General features: G+C 40.8%; 1 protein-coding gene across 4 annotated transcripts; it reads right to left on the bottom strand.

The window, feature by feature from the left end:
• Window positions 1–1,329: 1,329 nt before the first annotated feature.
• Window positions 1,330–25,127, bottom strand: LOC119478148 (AP2-associated protein kinase 1-like). Of its 4 annotated transcripts, none has more exons than XM_037752625.1 (20): window positions 24,965–25,127; window positions 23,539–23,657; window positions 21,500–21,608; window positions 21,168–21,310; window positions 20,504–20,625; window positions 20,046–20,127; window positions 19,357–19,489; window positions 19,110–19,213; window positions 18,702–18,784; window positions 18,379–18,539; window positions 17,224–17,345; window positions 16,588–16,965; window positions 15,688–15,833; window positions 15,343–15,575; window positions 15,167–15,256; window positions 12,932–13,027; window positions 12,506–12,613; window positions 12,140–12,310; window positions 9,695–9,802; window positions 1,330–2,854 (listed from the first exon to the last, which is right to left on the bottom strand). In XM_037752625.1, the coding sequence occupies exons 1-20, from the start codon at window positions 25,125–25,127 to the stop codon at window positions 2,169–2,171; spliced, it is 3,357 nt and encodes a 1,118-aa protein (XP_037608553.1). In that variant the 3' UTR covers window positions 1,330–2,168. The 4 variants fall into 4 exon arrangements, with proteins under 4 accessions (XP_037608553.1, XP_037608554.1, XP_037608556.1 ...); XM_037752628.1 differs by lacking the exon at window positions 1,330–2,854 and adding an exon at window positions 4,206–8,310; XM_037752627.1 differs by lacking the exon at window positions 1,330–2,854 and adding an exon at window positions 4,206–8,316.
• Window positions 25,128–26,836: the final 1,709 nt, after the last annotated feature.

Here is a 26,836-nt window from a genome sequence, read left to right on the forward strand (position 1 = left end):
CCACAGGTGTCGCTGTTAACAAGCATTTCTGAAAGTTACAAACAGACCCTTTAATAAACACAATGTTTTTCGTCATTTTTCATGTGATCTAAAAATTTCAAAGATGTACTGTTAGATACTTGCCCAAAGTATGTCCGTAACAAATGTCAAGACTTTTGAAGCAATCAGAATAAATGTGGTATTTTTCCCCTATATCACACTAAATATATTTTGGGCACAAATGGGTTAAAAGCCTGGATCCCCTAATATGAAACAAGTTGGCAATGAGGCACAAGTAGAAAGGATGCCATTATGTTTACAAACCTTTAATAAAATCAGTTTAATGTTTTCACTGACAACATGTCCTAATGTCCAGTATTAATAGCCACATAATATAGAAGTATACTGTAAGCATGGTAAGGCAGCACGGTTTACAAAAAGTCCTCATCTTTGACAAAGTATGAAGCAAAAATTAGAAGCAATCAAAGAAATCTTTTCACTTTTAAGAAAAACTTACTGAAAAGTCGGCACGGTAGAGATGATGTTTTTTTTCTTGACAATCCCTTCTGACCTGTCACTTTATGCTGCAAGACATCAGTGAGTTTAAACCACAGACACGATATGTTTCATTTAAAATACCAAATAAATATAAAATACCTTTCAAGAGAACTCTAAAAGGTCCATTAACACTGGTGCAGTTTGTTGGAAAATGGCAGCACCAACCTGCGAACAATTACTAAGCAGTAAAGTAGGTAAATTGAGCTTGAAATCATTAAAGTCCAGTACAGCTCTCTAGTGACCAGCCATTTGGGATTTTGCGTAACTTTTCTTAAACTCTTTATAGAGTTAAACAGTGCTTTCACCGTAAATATGAAAGTAATAACTGCATGAATATTTTTTTGTTCTTCAACTGTGTGAAAAAATGTTTCACACTATTACATTTAATCTCCCATGATTTCTTTGGCTTAAGCAGAATATTCAGGTATCTTTTGCAGCACTTACCTGCAACCATTTTGGAACAATAACACAACTTGTATTAAAGGCACAAACCATAATCTCAATACAAACAAAAGGGTAAGCAACTAGAAAGGGCTCGAACCTGCAATCACTGCCAAATCCCCTGATTCGACTGTTGTCAGGCCATTAAGTAGGCGTTATCCGTCGCTATAAGCACCATAGATGTGGGTCATTAGAGGCCTGCTAACTTGTAAAACTGAATGAAACGTCACGTTTTGAACTCAAACAAAATGGGCTTCTTTAGGTTTAGTCAATAAAACTACAACTTCTTTAGGTTTAGGCAATAAAACTTCAACTTCTTTAGGTTTAGGCAAAATAAAAACACTTTGTTAAGTTTAGGGAAAAACACAGTGTTTTGGGTTAAAATAACAACAAACTCAAAGATAACTACACATTGTTGTTTTAAAACTGTCTATACTACAGCGCCTGACTTCCACTTCTGCTCCTGTCATCATTACTACGGTCGAACTACTGTCTACTACGGTCGCCGTCGTTTTCTTTCTTTCTGTGATCTACCATGTGAAGTAGGAGGCGTAGTAGGCCCCTATTGACCCACATCTATGGGGCTATAGTGACCGATAACGCCTATTTAATAGCCTAATAACAGTCTAATCAGCTGGCCAAATTGATTGACATGTTTTTAATACAAAGACTAAATCTGAAAACTTCATCTCCAAGTTAGCGTTTTCCGATGCTGTTAAATATTACAGCAAACAGTAACGTTTGTAAAGGTCGGAGTAAAACAGACCCATATTTTCAATTATGAAACACACCAAATGTTTTTCATTCATTACTTGAATAAAACTGTTATTAACATGGTTAAAAAAAACAGATCGGGCCTTTAACAAAACCCTTTTTCATATCCTAAATTCAGTTTTAAGTCCAGGACCAATCCTTCACGTTCATCATAAGAACTTCTCAGTCCAAGTTCACACTGTTTGTTAACTAAGTGCTGAAATGATGCACTGATATGCTCAGACTGAAAGCGAAACACATGACTGAGGTAGAACATTAAGTTTAAACAAGTAAATAATAGGTAAAAGATTACTTTACTTGTTTTAATACTGCAGTAATAATAATAATAAAAGTAAAGCTACATTTGAATTTTGGGTAATACTGCGACTGAACTCTACTTGAGCTGACAGAAGAAAGCTCTGATTTTGATTATATAATCAAGGTTTCCCTTGAGAGCATCTTGGTTGAAAAGGTGCAGCAGTGAACGGGTCATCCAGAGGTCTTCCCCCGATGGTCCAGGAATGCAGAGGCCCCACCGCTACCGAACCCACGGCGGCCTGCTGACCGATCCTGGAGACGACCCGGTGCACCATCACCGGCTGCTGGAGCATAGGCGCCTCTCGAACACCAAGAGACCGAGGACCAGGAGGAGCTGATACTGGGACCAGGTGACACTGTTTGCTGGTTCGAATCCGCTGTGTACCAGATGTAAATATGTGACTGTTAGTAGGAACAGCTTCGGTGGTTTCCTGCCTCTTTCCAAACGGCGCCTGGAGGAAAACATCAGATGCCTCAGCAGGTTTATGAGATGTAGAAAAGGAGGATGCCATCGTGCTTTCTTTTCCCAGCGTTTTAAAAGGGGCCAGCTGGAAGACATCAGAGGTGACCGGGCTGTTTGGGGGCTGGAACTGGGATACTTGGTCGACAGGTATGAAAGGCAGGTCGGTGGAAGCGGCTGGTATTGCATGGTGCTGTTTGCTCCTCTCGTCTGATGGCGACATGTGTTTGTTATAGACACATGCAGCAGTCTTCTGCTGGATCCTTTGATTCTCCTCAGCGAGCTGCACAGAAGCCACAGTCTGAGCAGCTTGCAGTACATTACTGCTGAGCTCCCTCTGCAGGTCTGTGTGTGGAAAAGAAGGGAGAAAGTTCAGATATGAAGATATATGACAGCTTTGCTGAACTCAATCTATGCAAGATATAATATTTGCTATCTATGATATCAACCATCACAGAAAGGAATGTTAAAGAATGTTATTTGTATACTTCACTTATGTGCTTTTAGACTTCTTCAGTGGTTCCCAACCTATTTTCCTTGAAGCCCCCCCTACTTGCATCTAAGAAAAGCTGAGCCCCCCCCAAAATCATCAAATTTAAAGAAATTAGAAAACCTCGAACAAAATCCTCAATTTCAATAAAAGTGATTCAGTGTATTAAATGAGTTAGTCTTTTTTTTATGAAATCAACTTTCTTTAATGAATAGAACACTTTTTGCCAAGTTATGACATCTTGACAGATTCGCTATATGATTTTTTGTAACAGCTTCATTAATTTACTACAAAAGCATTAAATCCCAAATTGATTTTTTTGTTATTGTGAAAAGAAAGAGAAATGGATTGACATTTCAATGGGGCATGAAGGTCTTACCTGAGTAGAATAAACCTGCTAACTGAGCACAATAAGAATGATTAGTGCATTACACATTTAAATTTCCCCTACTATATTATGCAACAAATGAACAAATCCTTTATAAGCCCTTACTATCTCACCCAAAGTACTTCGTGCAGATATCTTTGCTTGCAAGTCTGATGGGAAGTAATTAAAGGTGAACTCCATCGATTTAGCATCGCACTGCTGTTACATCGTCAGACTCAAAATGGAATGTTTAGGAACTAAAAGAATAAAAACTGATGCAGCAGAAACAGAGATATTGTCTTCTTCCTCGACAAAACCTGGTGCCTACATTACCCACAATGCAACTTAAACCGTAGACAGTTCGGTCAGAGACTTTGGTGTGTTGTGCTAGTAGCGGCTAATGTAGCCTAGAGCCGCTAGCTTTGAGCAGAGATGAGGAGCGGTCTGCAGAGGTCTGGTAAGATCAGTTCTTTCTAACTCCACATCCCCAGATTTTTGTCATATTCAAACTTGTAGTTTTTCAGCCCGACTTTATCAGGATTTACAAAACTTTGTGCAGCTCCCTCTGGAGCCACAAAAGGCTTTTTTTTAACGTACATATACAGTAGTACTCCCCAAGGCCTGTAAACAGACTGTGAGATCAGACTATGTCTAAAGCAAAGCTGTTATAAATGTGGAATATACTTTTAAATGCTGACATTTTTTCCTTCTACTGTCAAAATATTATGAACCCAGTAATTTTCAAAAAGTAGTTCAAAGTAGTCCATCGTACATTTGTTAAGTTACATCAACCAATATTCTGCACAACAAAGAAAATCTTACAATCAACACTCAACACGTTGACATTCACATTTGTATTTTATTTGCCATCCCTTTATAATTCTTTAATTATCTCACAAAAATAGAAGGAGCACACGATACCACAGCTCTGACGCGGGTTTGGGCCATAAAGACGAGAGGCGTCTCAAAAAAACACTCAATAGTATCAGATAAAATTGACAGCTTTCATTTTTGGCAAAACAACAGAGAAAATGAGGGGCGTCTGTTTCACATCGAGGACTAATCTCACTACCCGCTTGGCTTTACCGGTTACAACAGCACACTGGCGGGCTACAGGGAGAAAGCTCGGGAGTTGCATAGGTTCAAACAGTAACTGCAAGTTGTTCAGAGGAAGGATCATAAAGAGGATGATGAAAACAACATAAACCTTCAGTTGCACATGCAGCACCTACAGTAAATACACCTGGGAGACGGGTGTTTGAAACCAGACACTCTTTTAAGTTTCTGCAAATATATTTCAAAGATAAAATCCTAAAATTTAAATCAGGAGTTCCACTTAAAATACTCTCAGTCTCGGGGGTTAATTAATAAAATTGACATAAATGATACAATGATCATTAAAGAACATGTGAATCAGTCACTAATTGTGCTTTTGGCACCATTATTCTCAAATTCTGAATTTTATGATTCAGTTTTGAGGTGATTTATTTTATACTGCTGCCTTTACTTCAGTCATTTAAAAGGTAAGTAGACACTGTATTCAATATTACAAGTATGCAAGAGGACTATATCTAACTAGCATGTCGAAACCCATTAAGATTTGTGCACTTTGTCTGTATTAAACCACATTACGGCTGGGCGATATGGGGAAAATAATCTAATTAATCTAATAGTCAAATATCATGATATATTTGACCTAATACCTCGTTATCAATACTGCGACGATATTGTAATGTTGACTGTTGGTGCTTTCACAAAATATTTAGACAATAATATCTTAGATAAATAAATAAAACGAAGAAAATACCAACCGTTGGATCGTTGTCATGGTAATCCTAATCAGTATTTGAATGCTTTGTTTTTTGTTATATATATACACAAGTATGTAATTATAATGTCTAAATCCCCAAATAGCCCATGAAATAAGGAATAATCCCACAACATTAATTATTATTAGTTATTCTCAGACGGATATCGCTGTTTGTTGTGTGTAGAGGTGCGTGTGTGTACAGTAGTTCGGGACAGCCTGACACTTATGCCATATAATAATATTACGATATACAAAATCTAAGACAATATCTTAGTCGCATATCACAGGATCAATATAATATCAATATATTGCCCAGCCCTAAACAATATGACTAATTTGTTATCATTCAATACCTTGTTATGCTTCAATACCAATTAACAAAAAAAAAAAAAAAAAAAAAATCCTGATTATGTCTCTTGAATCTCTGAATTACTCTGCCTCCTCAAGAAGGGACTATTTTAAGTAGACCTCACAAAAACAATCACTTTCTAACATGACAAAATGAAAAGATGGAGGCAGTCTTCCCACTGTAATCATGCAACGAGAAGCCAAATCATTTAGTTTGATCCTACAGAAACATTTATATTGCTGATTGGAGCTGATTTTTTTCAAACCCTGGACTTGATGCTGAGTGTTGTATGTCGACCTTTTCACACTTCACAGAGCCCCTCACACATTAAACCCTATCAGACAAACTTGTCTTAACTTCCAGAAGGACAGTGAGACCGGGGAGCGGTTAAGCCAATACAACTCTCAGATGTAGCTCGCACTTCCTGAGAGAATTTAGAGGGGGGGGGGGCTGTGCTTTCAGAAGAGATTTTGACGACAACGTGACCGTCGCCATATTTGCAGCAAACAACAACACAAGTAGGCTACTGGAAAACACATCCAACAAATTCTGACTCCACGCACACACATACATACTTATCATAACACTGTATACCAACACACATGAACAGAACATTCAACAACACTGCCATGCTTTTTGATATGAGTTTCTGTGATCACTAAAGCCGGTAAAGCGAAAACAAAGCTTTACAAAGCACACATTTTTCAGAAAAGAGTTCTAGTTTAGCGATGAAATGAAAACAGGACTCAAGAGGTTAAGCTCCCACTTTTCCAGAAAACCGTCAGCTGTTTTGAATAAAAATATAATCCTTCATCAGTCCGTGTAAACAAACAGAACACAGGCTCACGTTCTTTTCACAAAAGGTAGAGGAGGTGGATTAAGACATGGGATTCAGCCTAATCTCCAGGTTGAACAAAGACTAGGATTATCATCTATACATTTGAATGTACTGACAATAATTGAGTAGATATAACCAAGAAAAGAAAACTTTCTCAACACACAATTCCACAAAGAGGAATGAAATATTTATATAGAGTATTCTTCAATATTATTCAGTGATTATGGTGTCAGAATCATAGATATTTTTTTTTATTATAGACTAATATTTATTTCTTACATTCATTCTCTAACACTCTATTCATATTAACATTTATTAACAGGAAAACAATGTCATTTTCAGTCATATATCGATCGCATATATGTATATATATATGGATGGATGTATGAGATTTCACAAGTAAAGCAATATGTTTTCCACAAGTAAAGCTTTATGACAAATGACTTAATATATACACGGGAAGAAGAACCAATTCTATGGTCTGGATAAGAGCCTGCAGGGGTTTGCAGATATCTATTTACATAAATTAGGAAATGGCAGGAATGTAGGAAGGATTGCACAAATGTGGAATGAATGCTCGTGTTGATATTCAAACGAAAAAGTGCAAGTGAGTGAAAATCATTTTTTTTAAAATGCCATATTATCATTTATTATTAGTTTCTGTTAGTGCCGACAAGTTACCTGAATAGTCATGAATGGTCTCTCTCTCTAGATAAAAGCTACTTTATTTTCCTATTACTGCTTATTATTCAAATCATTGTCATGATTTCATGCATCTTCTATTGATATGGCACACTGCTATAAACACTGTTAAATGACCCGGATTCGTCATTTAAATTCCAAAACAACCTATTGCTTGCCTCGAGGATAAAATGAAAGATAATAGCAAATGAGAACGGGTCCTCGTTTGAAAAGTACAGTTTCGTCTGTTGGACATTATTTTGTTCTATAGTTATATTTAGAGTTTAGCTGATATACTTTCTCCACCAGTCAGCAGTTTATTCACAGATTATTTTATGGCACTTCACTGATGAGGGAAACGTTTAGTGTACTCCTCTTCTCTTCATCACAACAACTCAGTATAGGTGTTTATGGCTGTTTTTGTTTCCAGATTGTAATTTTTAATATAATCTATAGCAGCTTTAAATTGTTAAAGATATTCCATCCAACGGCCCTGACAGAGGTCACGTTTATGCTACTGTGCAAATCAGGCTCCATGACTAATTTTCCCTTTTATAGATGAAATAAACTGACCTCCTTCGATCATTTAACTTTTCCATGGTTTCTACTTTTAAAATGTGCAAATAAATCTGGGGAGGAGAATTTAAAAAAAGGCAAACGACGACAATTTTCACTTGTGCACGATAATAACTACGACCACTTATAACTATGCCTATTGTACATTACGACAATGATCTTCTATTGTTTTGCTATTAGACATTATGCAATATTGCTCAAACAAACTGGATAGCGATACTATATCCTGATTGACAGAGAGAATGTAACGGTTAATCTTTAGAAAAGGATGATGTTAGTGTTCTGGCCACTCTTTAAAACCAAATGGACGATACATGATGTGTACAACAAAGAGAAAAAATGTGAGTGAGAGGGTGAGAGATGAGAGGTGAAAAGAAGCCAGATGATGCGATTGATACGGCGGAGAGGACAGGTATGAAGAAGCACTGAAAGGCGTTTTCTACTGTAGGAACTAGAATGGAGATGACAGCCGAGGGGGGTGCAGGGAGCTAGCTATGACAACAGTGCTGATTGCCGTTATGCTATGCCAGTCTATAATCCAGTGTTACAGCTTCTACAGAGAGGGGCAAAGGGAGGTTTGGGGGGGGGGGGGCGCCTACAAGTCGATGAGCTGATCCACCAGCAGCAGGGAGCGGGCCAAGCTGGGCAGGCTGGATTCAGAGCCGCCACTGTTACTGCGCGAGTGGCCTCCTGAAACTGGCCGGAGAGACAAGGAGGGGAGGAGGCGGGGGGGGGACGAGACGAATACAGGCAAACAGAGAGGGGGTAGGGGGTGGAGGAGCAGAGGAGCGGGAGTCACAGTAAGCAAACAAAGCAGTCAAGGAGGGAGAGAGAAAGAGAGAGAGAGAGAGAAAGAGAGAGGGCAGAGTTTACCCATTTACCTCTACTGGTTTCAAAACATTCTGAGGATGCAAAAATAGTGCAGGCACCTGATCCTGTTATCAGTAGGACCATTCACCAATACTTGGTCACGATACTTGGGTACCGATTTGATATGTATTGCGATTCTACAAGTATTGCGATTCGATATTATGATTTATTGCGACTTTTTTTAACACTAGACCATGGGAAAAAGTTGAATCATACACTTCTAGAGACTTTTAATTTGAAAATCATTGAAACATATCTAAATTAATACATTAAAATGTCTGATTTTCAGCATGTATGTAGTCAGAGATGTCCTAAGTCAAATTAATCAGTCATTGTCAGACATTATTTATTCTTTTTATTCTTCTGGCGAATACAATCTATCAATTTTATTTCTATATATGTATTTTGTATATACAGTTCCCTTTGTTAACACCTTATTTTGAAAACTGGACGTAGTCACATGTGTATACTTCCACTAACTTCGCCAAGTCTGACGCTAGCTCTCCTGTCAGCTCCGTTCTCTTTATACATCCATGGTCAGCTCCGTTTGAATGCATTTAACATTAATGTCAGTATATAGGTGCTGTACAGTTGTAGCGTCGGCCGATTCAACCACAGAGATGAGAGTGACGGCTGGCTTGACCGCACGTTAACGCAATACGATAACGTTTCCTGTCCGTGACAGAATTAGCATGCAGCTTTAGCCACGATGTCTAGCTCTGCTTTTCCTGACAATGTGTGAAACCCAAAGTGTTCCCACACTTTACTATATGTGTAGTGTTTACCACTTTGGGTATAACATGTGAGGGTTCAGGCCGTATACACGTGGACCCTCCGCTGTTTTCTACTTTCTCGTTTCGGCTTGCTGTGGTTTGTTTTGGTTGACGGATACGGTATGGATATGACGTCACGTTATTCTGACTACAACAATAAAAGCGGTAACTTCCTTCTACCTCCACATAGACTCAAATGAAGCAAATATATCGATTCTGGCATTATAAAATCGTCAAAAAAAAACGCGATACATACAGTAGGTGAATCGATTTTTCCCCCCCATCCCTAGTAGGTTTGACTATTTCATTCATTATTTAGCAAATCAGCATGCAACTGAGGAAAACCCAATAAAACAGCCAATTTCTGTGTCTTTAATCCTAAAACCAACTTGACCCACCTGTGTTTCCTGGTGGAGGATGTAAAGACCTACCTTGGGAGTTCTTTCGGCCTGTGACGGGAATAGGATCAAACTCGTCCTCTGTGCCGACGTCTGCAGCGGCCTGCTGGGGCTCAAAGTCTGAGATCAGGAGGGACGAGTCTGCAGAGGATAAAAGAAAGTGAGCGTAAAAATATGAAAGCCCAATTGTGTCAGAAAAAGGTAAGTATGAGAAAAGTAATGTTTTTATGAACATTAAAGCATATAAACATGTTCTAGTATAAACCCAAGATACAAGTATGCACCTGAAAATAAGCATAATAGGTCCTCTTTAATAGAGCATTGTAGAGTAGATGCTTCATCTACATAAAGTTAAGGCCAACAACAATAAGGTTCAATACCTTCCTCACCATGATCAACATTTTCATAGAATCAGCGGTGACATAAAACAAATCGGAAACTCTCCAGTGTTTCCGCCTGTTTGATAAGACATTATGAGTTGAGATCAGCAGTAATTAGGATCATGCAGCTGCTGCACACAGTCAGGCTGTGATTCAGAGGTTGGCACCGTCGACAGACAAATGCCTTCGTTCACCAGCCAAGAAGCAACCACTAAACCACAGCTGTGGAGCTCTCAATGTGGCACACACAATGTGGTTTTACAGATTATTCCATTCAAAAGAAGCACTTATCAACTTTTTATTAATGTGAAACAGACATTTAAAGCTTCAGTAGGCAGTATATGTTTGGCATTATTGGGCAAAAATTCCATAATAACCTTTCAGCATATTGTAATTCAAGTGTTCTGAGAGATAAACTTCTACACCTCATGGCTCTGTTTTCAGGCTTTAAAAAATCTAGCTCGTGACAGAAAACTTTGACCAATCACAGGTCATTTCAGAGAGAGAGCGTTCCTATTGGCTGTGCTCTGGACATGTGACCGGTACTTGGCGTTCCTTCAGTCTATCTCAACCTGATCTCAACATGGCTGCTGGGTCACAGACTTTCTCATTTTACAGCTAAACCACGCACTACAAGATGATTCTGAAAACATTTGAGGCGAGAAAGAAATAGGCATTAATGTAACAGAATATTGATTCATATTTGATCAGCGCGGCCTAGTTTGACCGTTTGGTCGGAGTTCGCGAGTGATTGACAGCTGGCTCTCATAGACAGCAGATGGACAGCAGACCTCAGGTCAGCTCTGACTGCTTGTTTTCCTCCGGTCTGTGAAATCTTGCAGATGCCGTTAGGAGCACCTGAGGACACGGAGGCACGTGACTTTTTTTCAGGTTACCTGTTTCATGTACTACTGTCAGGATATAGAGACCGTTTTATAGAAATTACTTTTTTTTTAAAATCATATTTGCTCCAATCTCGCCTACTTCAGCTATCAGTGGAACCATCGATCTATTGTACACAGGAAACCCATTATAATGAATAGTTACAGTTTTGAATTTTATTTACTTAATTATTGTTGAAACTTTATTAAGTTATGATGTAACAGTCTGTCGAGATGAATTTGTTCAGAAGGTGGAAATACTTCTGCTGACACCCAGCTTGCTGCACAAAATGTTAATGTCATGTAACGCTACATTGCACTGTGACAATGTTAACATCAGCAGCACAAGAAGTTGATGTAGTTTAAGAAGGCTCTCTGCTCTAAGTTTGTTTTGGAGATGTTCTGCCCTCTAGTGTTGACAATAGCTTAAAGTCCAGATGAAATTAAATTGCATTGTTATGCCTGCCACAGCATGCATATCAGCTCTGTAAATAACTTGTCCTGGGTTATCCTTTTAGAAAAAAAAAAATCTGAAATCAAGGGGGAGAAATTCATATTTAATAGTTTAAGGTTTCATGATGGCGCCCCTTTCTTTGCATTGATTCATCAGAATCCCGTTAGGTATCCGTCTATGTAGATGGGGAATTAGTTTCTATACAGAACAGTTAAATCTTTGCATGACGCAGTAACGTCAGCGTCCTGTCATAGGCAGAGCAGACGGTCCCACTGAGCCAGACAGCAGCCTGCTACACAACACAAGAGCCACAGAGTTTGACCAACAACCCACATTAGCTTTCCTGCTAAAGTCTCCTTCTACGGTATAACTTCCTAACATGGACATGCGTCTTGTCCTGCCTCCTTAGCTTGCTAAAGGTGGCTAAATCCTTTGGGCCCAAGGAGCCCTACTCAGTGATCCCCTGGGTGGCCTACGATCCAAGTTATATTCCAAACGGGCTGGATGCAATTTTTCCAAAATATGGCAGGAGCGAAGTCTGAATATTTGTTTTCATTTCTTTGAGAAAACCTCAACAACAAGGTTCCAAAATCTGAGGGAGCAATACCAAAGATACTCTATAACAAAGATGACGCATTTCAAGCTCCGCCAATGGTTTGAAATGGTATACCCTTCCTGTCTTCGAAGTAGGCGTGGTCATGGTGTGTTTGCCGTCACGAGCTAAGTGTGGTGAACACATCTTACATAAAAGATTACAGCTTACCTGCGATAGGCTGTGTGCAGTCCCCTGACAACAGACTGAAATCATCCAAAGCAGAGGCAGCGGAGGTGGGAGCAGAAGAGACGGAGGAGGTGGCACTGCTCGCTGCCGGAGGGGCGGACGGACCGGAGATCAGAGAGCAGCCCAGGAGAGAGTCATCTACGGTCAGAGGGTCTGGGGCGGGTCAGGAGAAGCCAACAGTAGACAGAAAAGAGGATCAAGTTCAGTTATGGTTCTAGTACAAAGAGGACAAGGACACGTGACTCTAAGATGCATGCACTAACCCCTCTGACTGAGGTTACTTCTACTAGTTACAAAGCTGTAATCTTTAAGATCTTTTTAGCTCTTAGAAACAAAATACACACCCACCTTTTGCAGACTCTTCCACAGAGCCACCGAACGGATCAGACAATGACAAGAGGTCGGGAAGCATGAGCGAAGTTGTGTCTGGAGATTTGAGTCCTTCAATCAGTTTCTCTGAAGAATTAAGAGACGATAAAGGAGAATGTACTTGAGAATAGCAAGAACAATATCAGCTGTAGCGAAAAAATGTAAGAGGCCCAAATAAAAATACTGCCACTATAGCAAACAGACAGATGAATACAGGCTGCGCATGTCTGGTTTGGAGCCTGATGTACCTAATGTTTAGATCATGTACTTCCATACTATTATTTATTCATTATTATCATTTATTCATTTGACTAAGGATAAATGAGGACAATCAGCTCATGCTTTTTTTCAGGTATTGAAGACTATCTATATGTGTAGTATGGATCCACGGAGAGAGATATTTACCTGGTGCATCTGACAGTTCGAGGAGACCGAAAGGATCCGGAACAACCAACAGTGAAGCTCCTGAATCCACATCAATGAGTGTTGTTGGTCTTTCAACTAAGAAAAAGAAGCAGCAAAGATTTATAATACATTACGAAGCCGGACAATTAGCCTAAAAATGTATTATGGGAGGAAGCTGATTCTTTCAGTAGGTGTGTTTCAATACAAACTTGGCTGAAGTATTTCATTGCCAATTACAACAAAATCAAGTGTGTGTTTGTCATCTCTAGCTGGTATTAAAAAGTGACTATGTGTGCTTTAAATCCGGTTTTCCAATGTATTCACTTGCCTACATAAACATCAATTCCGTATGTGCATTTTGTATCACTCCAACAGACCAAATGCAACTCTATGAGCTCTGTCTCTAGACTGTGTGAGACTAACAGTGCTATCTAATACCATTTATGAGCAAATCAATTTCTCCTTTCACGTTAAAGGAAACACATAAAAAAGAAATCAGTGGCTATATTTGCTGAGCACATCAGCAGCTCTATCAGAACCCCTTTACATTAACATCATTACAGTAATGTTATTTAAATGTTGGCATTTCTCTCATTCCGACCAAACCTTTTATTTTATTTATGTGATGCACATCGGCAGCTTGCTTTCGAAAGCTTCTTAAAGCTATCAGATTAATGGAGCAGGTGCATTAACAGGTTTACATTACATTATATTCCTTTAGACCCGTACGGTACGATGCATTATGTGGCATCAGTACAACAGTGAGGTATTAAAGTGGGGAACAACTTATCAAGATATCCTTACTGTAAATCTCAGTCTGAGATACCTCGCCAAAGAAATGCTGTAACAAGCTGTGGGCTGTGGTGGACAGAGGGGGGTCATGTCCCCAAATTTTTGGAAGTTTGTAAAGTTTTTAACCTTGTTATCATGTCCATATTGTGTTTTTTATATGCTACGAGACATATCATGAGCGAAATAAGCACTAAACGCTAATGGCTGAGCATTTCCGCCTTGGAACTGCAGTGTTTCTCCAAAACACAGTCAGCCATGTTTTCATACGTCACATACCTAAAGAACCTATCCTGTCAGTTTGCAGTTGGGGCTTTGCATATCCTTAATGCTAAGGTGAAACGAGGGGTGTCGGAGAGGAGAAGCCAAGTGTTGCTACGTGACGGAATTTTACAAGCTAGCTAACTGTGGCCCTGTTCAGACCTGGTATTAACATACGTCCTCAGTGATCGGATCACAAGTGGACAGCTCTAAGTACAGGTGTGAACGCACTCAAGACGCATTGAGATCTGATCACACAGACCACATTCAGAGGTGGTCTGGGCCACATGTGACCACATTCTTTTAGCAGTGTGTACGTGAATGTGTCCTGGGCCACATTAAGGACGGCCTACTCAACTGACGTCCCGCTGGGATCCACGGGGTCTCTGCGTTCCTCATGTGAAGAGACGGGCAGACGCGAGCGCTTATCTGCCTCGAGGCATGGAAACGGCTTCTGTGCTCTACTGTATCCTGTCGGTACAACTGTATTGTATTAAAATATATCTTATCTATAGGCTACATATCTACAGACTATCAGACTAGGGACGCGAAGTGCATTATTATCATACTGTCAGAGACGTGTCGGTGTTTTTGTTCCGGTACTTTGCACGGAGCTGACGCCCGCCTGCTCTCTCTCATCCCCGGCTCTCTGAAGCACTGTTGACCATCAACCGGTAAGTGTATGTTTCTTGTGTTTTATCCGTTGAATGTGTGCAGAACGCTACATAATGTTTGCCAACGTTAGATTGCCAAGTTACATGATGACTCATGTCAAATGAAAAACAGTTTAACAAGATTAAATTCCTATCGTGTATTTGTTTGTTCCAGCCCCTCGTTGCCTGCTTTCATTAAGTGTTTCAAGCTTTAAAGCAGCTTTTCAAGCTCCCACTTTTCAATCTCGCCCTTATTGTATAATGAGTTAAATAATGAAGTCCAAAGACACCATTTTTTGAGGCAGAACCATGACATTAGAAGGAAAGTAGCTGTCAGACATACAGTATTTGCTTTTTATGAAAAATCTTAAAATGTGTTATGTCAGTCTGAACTGTGTTTGTGGGGACAGCGTGAGTTAGTGATGATGTTTCTAAAGGGTCTGTGGAGTTTGATGGGTCTGAGTCCGTGTAGAAGCAAGAAAAGAAGAAAAACTCTGATTCTGTAGAATATAAAGGAAAGAATGTTACATACGAGTATTTTGGGGTGTATTATCCACAGTTGAGGCCTGCAGGCCTGGTATCAACTCCTCTGAGGATGATGGCTCAATTTCTGAAGGTAGGTCTGGAAAAAAGGAAATGCACAGTTATTAACATTTTAGAACATAAAATAATACAACACATACACAGACAGTTGTACAAATGTAGTACCAGAAGGCATTTTGTCCTCAGTTTTGAATTCCTCTGCAGTGAGGTTGGAAAAGATGTCATCGTCAAATGGGTTCCATGCAGGCTGTGTGGGCGTGTTGGTGGCATCGCCAGTGGGTCCAGCTTTGTTCTGGTCCTGACCTGCATCACCAAAACCAAGCTCAACAAGCTCTACAAGCTCTACAAGCTCAACAAGCTCAACAAGCTGGACGGTGCTTGGTGGAGACGTAAGTGATCTACGGGTAAAAAAATATATATATATATATATATATCATAAATATAACAAAGAGGAGAAGATTTGAATTTGAGCTATTTTTCAAGTTTTATTCCAGTACATGTGCAACTTACTGGTTGAGGGCGGCGTCTCCATTAACTCCTTGTGGCTGCTGTGAGGAGTCGCTCACTGGAACTCCAGCAACGCTGCTCGCTGTTGCGTCACTCGGTGTGCGTTGGTGGCCTCGTTCTTCAGTTGTCTTTGGAGAAGCGAGTGGAGTCTGATCAGAAGGGGCACGGAGGGAAAGCAAAACCGGGGAGATCAAGACAAAGTCCAGAGAGGATCTCACAAGTCACAGAAAGTCTCACGGTGTTTAAATGTTAGACACAAATGTGTCGACAAGGGCTGTCCTCAACCAAAGAAATAGATAGTCGACTAACACGCAAACGATTTTGTCGACGAATGTATTGGTTGATTTAATCAACAAATCTGTAAAACTGAATTTCTCCACAAAGAATCACACAAAAGCACCACTTGAAATCTTGTGTTTACCAGAGATGTGCTCATAACTTTCTTGGAAATAAATCATTCAGCATGAAAAAAAAAAAGCATAAAAAAAGACTTATTGATTACAGAAATCTAAACGACTGATAAGTCGACTAACCTACTAGGAGGAGGCAGCCCTAGTGTCGACAAGCCATGTTATGAAGTTTTCCTTTCACTCATAGTCACATTTATTGGAGGCATAAAGTCTCAGACCAAAGAAACAGAAAAGGAGCTAAATGATTGACAGATTTAGAACGTAACAAACAGGGTTAGTAAATAATATTATAATATTTTCAACTTTTTTCTCTCAAAGTCATACCTAAGGAAAAATGGAAACAATAGACGGATGAAAAGAACACCAGGCCATGTCACTTAAAAAATGACGGTCAAATAAAAAGGAAGGAAAAGTAATTCATTCTGACAGCTCTGCAGTGATGACGCTCAGGCACTGTTTGAAGCTGGATGGTGACGAGCAGAAGGCCACTTACTGTCTCAGCTGCTTTTTGGCTGATCTCAGAGGAGGCGGGCTGAGCCGGGGCCGCTGACGGCTGAATTATCTGCTGCTGCTGCTGCTGCTGAGATACAGGCGGCTGACCGGAGGCCGGTTTGCTGGGTGAAGGCTGAGCCGCCGGCTGCTGAGCCTGCTTGCGTCGAGCCGGGCGTTGAGGTGGTGCCGGGCTCGATGGCGTCTGAGCTGCCTGCTGGGAGGTGGCGCCGACCACAGAGGGAGGTGTGGTCTGTTGCTGGACCACTGGCTGTGCTTGTGGTTGGACGTCAACCTTTGTCACTGGTGACACGACTGTTGCTGCTGCTGCTGCTGCTGTTGTTGTAGTCTCTGCTCCTGTAGCTGCGGCTGGCTGCACTGGCTGTCACACAAAGATATATGTTGTCACTCAAAGATTACAAACCGTCTCAATTAAATGTGTGCTCCTGGTCCAACAAGCAAGTGTGAATTTATATCTGCGTAGCACTCATACATATGGTTATTTACCTACTGTATGTACACCCACCCAGACACAAACAGCCAAACATGCCTCATACCATACCGAGTTTGCTTCTGTCTGTTTTCCTTTTTTTTGTGCACATTTTTGTATAGAAAGATGTGTTTTGTTGTCAGTATGTACCTGCTTCTGTGGAGCCACAGCCTGACTTGAATTGTTTTGTGACTGGATGAGTGGCAGAACTGAAGTCTGTGCCTTCTGTGACTGCAGAGCTGCAGCAGGCTGAGAGAGGTTCAAGCTGACTCCTGTGGGGATGTTAAAGAGAGCACAGACTAGGAATTACTCAACAGCATGGAAACATTTAATCTTAAAGTGATAGTTACGGTGTTTTGAAGAGGGGCTGTATGAGGTACTTATCCATAGTAGGTGTATTACTTACAGTGGGTGACGGACACCGGAGCAAAGCGATACAGTGATGTGGACGGGGACGTCAGAAAAATTTATTTTAGCCATCTAAAAGAAAGGCTCACCTAAAAAATTGATATCCGTGTAAGTGTACGCTATATTTAGAATATTTTCCGACGGGGAACTGAACTGAAAGAGAAACGTATCTATACTGTTTTTGGCATCTGAGCCGGCTGGCTTTGGAGTGAGCATAGATATGTTTCACTTTTAGTTCAATTCCCTGTTGAAAAGGAGAAGGAAAGGGCTGTCTGACTGCAAGATAAGGCGGTGAAAATATTCTTAATATAGCGTACAGTTAAAGGGATATACATTTTTTTAGGTGAGCCTTTCCTTTAGGCGGCCAAAATAAGTTTTTCGGCCGTCCCCGTCAACAGCACTGTATGGCTTTGCTCCAGTGCTCCTGTCTCTTTCTTGATGCTGGGGGCACGCCGGCTGTCATCTACTTTAAGTAATACACCTGCTATGGAAAAAACACCCAAACTATCTCTTTAACACTCATACAGAGGTGCGACAATGTAAAAATCAAGCAACATAAACAGGTTTACCAGAGCCTTGGATGGGATTATAATCTGTTAAATGCTGATAAAAGACATGAAAGTGATTCGCAACAGGTACAAAACTGATATGAACTGAAGCAGCGTATTAGAGTGTGTAAAAATCATTAAACAATCACTTTGGACCGGTGGTTAGATTGCTTTAATTTTCTTGAGCCTTAACCTGCATACTTGATCTGCTCCTGTTGAGAATTGCGGTATTCAACTTGTGCACAAAGGATTAAAGGGATTCCTGTCTTTATGTACATCTTTATTCAAAAGCTCAGTTTCTTTTTTTCCTGTGACGGAGAGGAGAATAAGGACGGAGTGCCGTACGTACCCACAGGCTGAGCTGCACCACCGGGGAGATTAGCCCGCTTGCGAGGGGTGAGAGCAGCAGGCTGGATGGGTAAGATGCCAGCCGCGGGCTGAGTATGGGCTGCTTTGGGCCTCTGGCGAGGGGTGATGGAGGTTTCAGTGGTGGGAACTGGATCCGTCAGTCTGGCAACAAGGGAGCATGTTGGCCTTCTTGTTAATCACGGCAAATAGTGTTAACATAATTATTTAATGAGTATCAGGATACTGCCTTTACCTAATTACTTCCACAAAATGTCGTGTTACTACAGCTTTAATGGTGACACAATGTAAGCAGGTCATGCTTGCCTGGGTTTAGCCTGGTTCTTCTTTGCTGCTGCAGCCTCGCTCGCTTTGATTGGCTCAGGAAGTTTAGAAGGAATCTGAGAATTCTGGATAATAGAAAGAAAAATGCAAAATCTTTAGAGGCAGCAGACTCAACGACAATAGTACAGACACAATTTGACAAAGCAAACTTCCTGATTGTGGCAGTTGGTAGCAATAATGAAGAACATCATCAGTGCTAACAAGCGTTTTTTCTACTGTTTGCAACTGATGAATTGGTGCAGATTATCCTCCCACAGTGTGACAACTGGTTGGTGAGGCAGCCAGCCCACAGCCGATACCACTGAATACGACATGAAAATCAATTCCTGATGAGAGAAAGCCGAGCATTTCCAAATGTTTCAGCTGACGCTGGTGCTGAGAGAGACTGACCTTCACATTCTGAACAGGGCAGGTCCGCTGAGCTAGTTTAAAAGCAAGGAAGGACACCTGGTAGATATCTGGTCTTTTCTCTGGGTCTGGCTCCAGCATGTACCCTGAAAAAAAACACCACATAGAAACAAGAGAGTTATGAAAGTCAGTAAGCAGATACTCACACTTAAGCCAAAAATGCATGCCGTTTGTAAAAACTGAATTAGATGTTGTTAAAAACATGAATTAGTGTTTAAGAAAGACTAACGAATGAGGCAGTGAAGATCATAAGAGTAGCGGGAGTTGTCTGGAATGGTGAAAGTGCCATCACAGATGGCCACCTGGCTTTCACCAAAGGGCAGAGTGAAGAAGCACACTTTGTACAGCAAACAGCCCAGCGCCTGGAGAAGACAATCACATGTAAGACCCACCGGCACACCAAACGCAAAGAAACACAGGAGGAGAGGAGAGCAGAGGAAGAAGAGAAGAGGAGAGAGGAAGAAGAGAGGAGAAGAGAAGAGAAGAAAAGAGATGAAGAAATGAGAGGAAGAAGAGAGAAGAGGAAGAAGAAAGGAGAGGAAGCGGAGAGGAAGAAGAGGAGACAACAGAAGAGGAAAGGAGAAGAAGAAGAAGAAGAGAAGAGAAGAGGAGAGGAGAGGATTGTTTGTTTTTTATAAAGAACAAACAATCACTAAACATCTGCTACTTAACAAGCCTACAGGTTTAATATTTTTTCTATTGGTTTTATTACTCATGGGCCATCATATCTACTATAAATCAGAACCATAAAAACAGCAACCATAAAAGATCGGTGTTAGTTTCACAAAGTATACCATAATCAATACTTTGATCATGTGTTACATCAATGGGGGCTATGGTGTTTAGTTTTACTAGCTATATTCAGTATGATATCATGATCATGATCATCAGAGAAGTCTTGTCTTCCTCCTCACTCACCCAGACATCTGCTTTTGTGGTGATTATCTTGTTATTGTAGAGGTTCACCATCTCAGGGGCACGATATGATAAAGTGGTGTACCTGAAAGGAAACGGGAATAAATTGGTATGAATAAATCAGGACAAAATTAGTAAGAAAACTACCCGTTTTTAATATGGCAGGGAACTAAAAACAGCCTACGCAGTATTGTGTGCTCACAGATGCACATCAAATACTAATGAAAGTAGTGACTTATTACATTTTTGCATCAAACAAAGCCTGTTTTGCGCACACGTCAGTGCTGTGCGGAGCCATATGAGGAGGAGGTGAAAAATCCAATTAGTCTATAAAATGACAACAAAGCTGCTCATGAATGAAAACCTGCTGACAGTTTTCTGTGCAGCCATAGCTACAAGGAGTGTTAATGAATGAGGGCGGCAAATATCGCCAAAGCAGACGAAAAAAAGGGGGTACACACTTTTTGATCTCTTCCTCCACGGTAGCCACTCCTTCAGTCTGCGGGCTCTGGAACTTGTTAGTGGCGCTGCCAAAGTCACACAGCACATAATGTCCCTTGTCGTGCAGGAGGATGTTCTCCACCTGTAGGTATATAAAAAGAGATGACACTCGCACACAGTCGCGTCGGAGAACAACATGAAAGGAGGCGACGCAGTGATTGACACCATTCTGTTAAATCAAACATGGGAGTTTCATGCCACCTGCAACATGTACACTTGAGATAATCATGAACACTCGAGGTGAGGCCTCCTTCACATTATGACATGCAGCTTTAAGTCAGAGTCAAAAATCTGCACTGCAATAAAATGTTTCCATATGGATTAAATCTATTGAGTGACAGTGACTTCCAATCTATGCGACAGCCACACTGCAGTTGACTGCGCTCTGCAGAAATGGAAAGGCATTTGAAGTATTTTGACAACTGACAATCTCCCCTCCTATTAGAGCTATCCATAATTAAACTCAGCTTCAGCTCACACAAACATATCAATCATGACTCTTCAAACACACAAGCGTGGTGATCCACAGTAGGTGTTGCCCCCTGAGTTAACGCAGAATGAGCCGCTCGTCCCGTCCGATAGACTGCAGAGCAGCAGAGCATTACGCAGGAGAAAACGTGTCACCTTAAGGTCTCTGTGGATGATGGGTGTCTTGCGCTGGTGCAGGCGAGAGACGGCATCGCAGGTGTCACAGAAGATCTGCAGCACCTCGGCCTCGGTGAAGCCGGTCTGCAGCCTCTGATTCATCAAATTGACCACCTGTCCCCCTGCAAAACAATAGAAAATTGATTCAGCTGAACAAACAACAAGGGGAAAATAGCCTCACTGGTGTATGATTAAACCTTAACTTGCGTGTGTTATTCCTTTAAAAACACTGATATTGTTCAAATCATTCTGAAAACTGCTAAACAAACTCATTCAGTGCAGCCGCAACACACTTCTCTTTCAGCACTCACCCTTGCAGTAGTCCATAAGTATGAGAACCTCCCATACATCCCTTGATCCCATAGCTGTGATACTGGAGTCCAGATAACCAACAATATTCTTGTGACCGACAAGGTCTTTCTGCAAGAACACAAGCACACATTCGAGAGCATTAACAAACCGATGCTCAATAAGCACAACTACTGCTAAGCTGTTGCATAGTCTGTACATACAACAACGCGACCGGTGAAGTGAATGGAAGCATTTCATAATGACTTGATTTTCTACATTCAGAGAAGATGCCACAGAGGTGACAACCTGATTTGCAACCCACAACATTTTTTTCCATATTATATAAAGAAGTTTAATACCATAATAACCCTTTTAATTTCATCTGGTCAGTATTTTGTGATGCAGTGTGAGGCCATCGCCTGCAGAGGGAGCTGCAATGGAGAGCTGAAATCAGGGATCTATTAGGTAATGAAAAATGTCAAGTACTGCAGCTGAGGTGAAGCACTGTCTGTCTGTCTGTCTGTCTGTCTGTCAATGTGTGTGTGTGTGTGTGTGTGTGTGTGTGTGTGTGTGTGTGTGTGTGTGTTTAAGAGAGCGAGTGAGCGAGAGAGAGAGAGAGAGAGAGAGAGACATAATGAGACGGAGACTGAGAGGTAAACAAAACATGTCATGATGAGATGAAGGAGAATGACACCAGACATCTTTAAACCTAATTTTAAGTCAGTTTGTGTTGGTTCCAAAAGCAAAACCAAGACCTATACGTAGAGCTGTCCCGAACACCATTTGTTGGGCTTCGAAGCTTCGGTGAGAAATATTCGAAGGTATTCGAAGCTCAGCGGAGCACCGCAGCAGGCCGACATGTTCTTCTGTCTGTCGGCCTCCATCTCCCGCGTGCCCGGGACAGTGCCGCTGCCGCACTACTGTGCACGCATCGAACCTCTACACATAATAAACAGCGATATCCATCTGAGAATAACTTATAATAATTCATGTTGAATATGAATAATGAATTATGTTGTGGGTTTCTTCCTTACTTCATGGGCACATTATTATTACATGCTAAAGTATATCCATCCATCTATCTATCTATCTATCTATCTATAAAATTAATTTTAAAAACGGAACCTTTGAATAGTGATTTGGAGGTTGAATACCATGGCAACGGTCAAGGTTTCAAAGCTTCAAAGCATTCGGGTCAGCCCTAGACCTAAGTTGTATTCTGTTGAATGTTTATACAATCAGCCATTTTTTGTAATTTGCTTCCATTACTTCCTTCCTTCCTTCCTGAGCGGTCCTTCAGACAGAAAAGAACAAACTCTGTCTGTGAACTCACTAAATGTCCAGCTACAACAAAAAATGCTTTAAAACTAGGAAATAACTCTTCAAGACTGCCGATAGAATATTTACATTTTGTGCTAGGCTACCGTTGCTTACATGACAATTATGCACTAAATAAATCACAGTCCTGGCTCTGGCATTTTTACCAGGTCAAGAGGTCAGGCAATACAGAGATAGTCTTGCTTTTTTACCAGCATACGATCCTTATGTACATTAAATTTAAAGCAGGGACACATTCAGCTTTTCAGACAGCATTTGTCATAAAGAACAAAGAACTTCAGAGCGTTTTACCAATCTCAACAATGAATGCTTAAAAACACAACATGTCATCATGAACTCGATGGTCCTTAAGAGTTGGTGTTCATACAAATCAACCCTGCAACTCATTCAACAATACACCTCAGGGGGGGAAGAGCAGAACATGCAAGACAATACTAAGAAAACAAAAACAAAGCACACCAAGAACCAGATGAGTAAATACAGTACAACAATCCAAACCACCCTGCTGCAGGCTGTATGTGAACCCAACTCTGCACATGTTGTTAGTCATTCTTGACAGAATAATCGAGAACTTGCATGTGTGGATTTCTTGGGAAATTTTAGGCACAATTTGAGTTTCACTTTGTTTTGTAGTTGCTTTCCACCCCCATAGAAACAAAAAAAAACAACCACACAAGCTCAGTGTGAGAACAAGCAGAAATATTTTATCTCAGCAACTCACCATTATTTGAATCTCGCATTTGCACACCTGCAGATCATGCTCATTGTTGACATACATCCTCTTCAGGGCGCAACGCACCCCTTGATTTGTTCGCACGAGGAACACAATTGCAAAGCCACCTGCAAGGATTGAGAAAGAGAGGAAACTGTCAGTCCTCAAAGAGATGATAGACACATAATACACACATTAGAAGATCATTACCAGATTTCACTACAATCAATACAAAATGCATAAGACTCTCACAAGTTTTCTTAGTGCATCATGATTTTGGAAATGTAGCCGACATGCTTATTTTTTTACACCCAATTACTTCCACAACTGTTGTAATCTGTGTCCATGTAGCCTTACATCAATCCGGACAATCGGGACCAAATGGTGCAGCCTTATAGCGTTATGTATTAGTCATGTCATCGCTGCAGGGTTTACGTCGAGGCCTACATTGAGGCCTAACCATCTGGTACAGCTCAGACCACAAATTCACTTTGCCGAGTTTGGTTGCGACAGAGTCATCAATTTTCAGGCAGACATTGCGGCTTATGCTGCATCCTCAACTTGACACGAGTGAGATGGTATTGTGTGGCACGGCAGCACTATAAATCTGCAAGAGATACCTACGAACATGGACGCAGGTTCAGGCTGAGGGTTTGCATCGATACTAATAATACTGTAAGGGAGATGTAGTAACCACAGCCTGTGTGGTTAAGACTAGTAGCTTATGTTCAATCAAAAGTCAATAGAGTTAAGGAATGTTTGAGTTTGACAATAGTCACAGTACATCACTGCAATATTCTCTCATTTAATCTTTATACTGTATTTGCATTAGCATGTGTGCGGTCTGTACAAAAACTACCAAGTACTGTTGGCTCACATGAAGTTCAAAGAAAGTGTTATTTAAAACACTACAAATGGAAATATAAGAATAACTAAAAGGTTGTATTCAAAATGATGAATAAAATGATGTTGTTTTGGTCTAGTACAGGCCTCCACTTCAGCATCAGTACTAGCAAACAATCCTGTGTGATCTACACAGCTTGCACTGTACACTAACCCTTCATTTATTCTTTTTAAAAAAGGGATCAAATTACTGCTCTAACTGTCCCGGCACCAGGTAGGTCTCCATCTCCTTGAATCACACTTCTGAATCACAAAACATCTGACAGGACACTGTTGTATTAGTCAGCTGAGAGAAAGCAGCAGGCCTCTTTCTTTTTTCTTTTTTTTGCATTTATGTATCCAGGATACATAAGATGCAAAAGCTGCATCACTCCTGTGGGGATGGCATAAGGTTACATCTCTCCATCTCTGTCATGTGACTGGTGCATTTGGGCTTGAAAGGAAACACATCTAAGCTTCATGCATGAAAATATAAAAAGAAAACAAACAAATGACATCATTCGGCCCTGTGCAAACCCCTTCTTCTTCTCACCTTCAGCAATTATCTCCTCAACAGTGACTTGGTGTCGCCCGACAGTGAAGGCTCTGCCAATGAAATTTCCTCCTGCATGGCTGGACCCAGAGCTGCTGCCACCTCCTCCAGAACCAGGCCCAGAGTTCACCAACTCACGACGAGAATCAAAGAACTTCCTCATGTTGTCAGAATAAATGACAGACAGGAGGGAGGGGAGGTTTGTGGCTTCAATCACAGACACACACACACAGATGAGGTTGCTTGTTTATAGATAGATAATGCAGGTCAGATTGTAAAAACCTAACAAAGTCTATTTGCAGTGATGCCTCTTTGTCACTTATGATGTGGAGACAACACAGATTTCTGGTGGCCAGTTGGTGATATAGCTAGATAGCTGTTATGTAAGTGAATTACACCACCCAGGAGGCTAAAGCATCATCTCCAGCAGAAAGTCTTTTTCTTTAGCTATCCATCCAGCTGTTCCTGATGTTCAGGGCTGCTGCTGCTGCTGCTGCTGCTGCTGATGATAACATGAGGTCCTTCTCCATCTCGTCTTCCAGCCATTACAGAGCGAGCTAGCTCAGTGCTAGCTACTTAACGCGCTATGACATTTCGTGTTAAGGTTATCCAGGTTATCCTCTGAAGATAATGTCTTCCAGTGCGATGTGTCCGACGTGTAATGTGTCTTGTAGCGTCACCAGAAACAGTCTTTCCATCCTCAGTGCAGAGAAGCCGCGGTTAGATGGCACATAGCTGAACCGTCGAGCTATTTAACTAACATTACATTAAACTGAGATTTTTTTTGGGTTAAGCTAGCGCATTAGCCTCGATGAAGCCTTTTCATCAAGAACAAGACGACAGGAAAACCTCCCGTCTGTCTGTCTGTCGCACCTGGAGCTGCGGAGGATAATCTGACATCTACTAAAACAGTATAGAGGTTTCAGCCCAGCAGCCTAATCTCTGCAACCACAGCAATCTTTGGCTGCCAGCAGATATCGCAACATCCTAGCTGTTGCTGTTGACGCGCGGACGGAATTGTGGGTAATGTAGTTCAGAGCGCAGCTGCAGCCTTCCACGCCCCTCCCCCTTTTGACGTAATGTGGTCATAATGCTGCGTTCAAGTCCTATCGCTCAGCCCCGTATTCAAGAAGGTTTTTTTAATTTAAAAATGAAATCCAAAATAAATCTATATCTTTCAACTTCTGTTTGAAAGAAATAAAAAAAGACCTTTTAAACAACATCATTGAAAAAAATATTTAAAAAAAGTGTTATTTACTGTGGTGGCAGTTTCTGTTAAAACAAGACACAAACCAACGTAACAACTTGTCTTTCAGTGAATTTAATAAAAAGGCATACATTAATAACTAAAACATCTGCAGATGGACTCACGAGCACAGCCACCTGTTGTGGACTGTGGCAAATGAGCCCCGAATACAAAGAGTAGTCAGTATTTATACATTTAAAGCATAACATGAAGATAAGTGCAAAGAAGAGAAGGATAGAAAGTATACCAATGCGTCAGCACACAGCAGACAACAGAGCATCACAAGACATAACAAGTATTTCAGCAATCTGTTGTTTGCAGTTACAGAGAACTAAAATGTCAGGTCACTGTTCTATGGTGACGAAATTGAACATGTGAGGCCCTGAGATTATCTAAAGGTACAGTGTTAAACTGCAGATATGAAAATTGCCATTACATTACATAAATGGAAATTTAGGAGTTAGGGTTTGGGAAAGCCACTTCCCAATAGAAAGTACCCTATAAATCAGGGGTTCTCAACCTTTTGCAACTGAAGGCACACTTGTGATTGTCAAAACATTTCCGAGGCACACCTTCCCAAATAAATGAGTAAAAAACCTAACATGTTTATACAACAAATAATAAAC

The sequence above is a fragment of the Sebastes umbrosus genome, chromosome 19, assembly GCF_015220745.1.
Source record: "Sebastes umbrosus isolate fSebUmb1 chromosome 19, fSebUmb1.pri, whole genome shotgun sequence".
Classification (NCBI taxonomy): Eukaryota; Metazoa; Chordata; class Actinopteri; order Perciformes; family Sebastidae; genus Sebastes; species Sebastes umbrosus.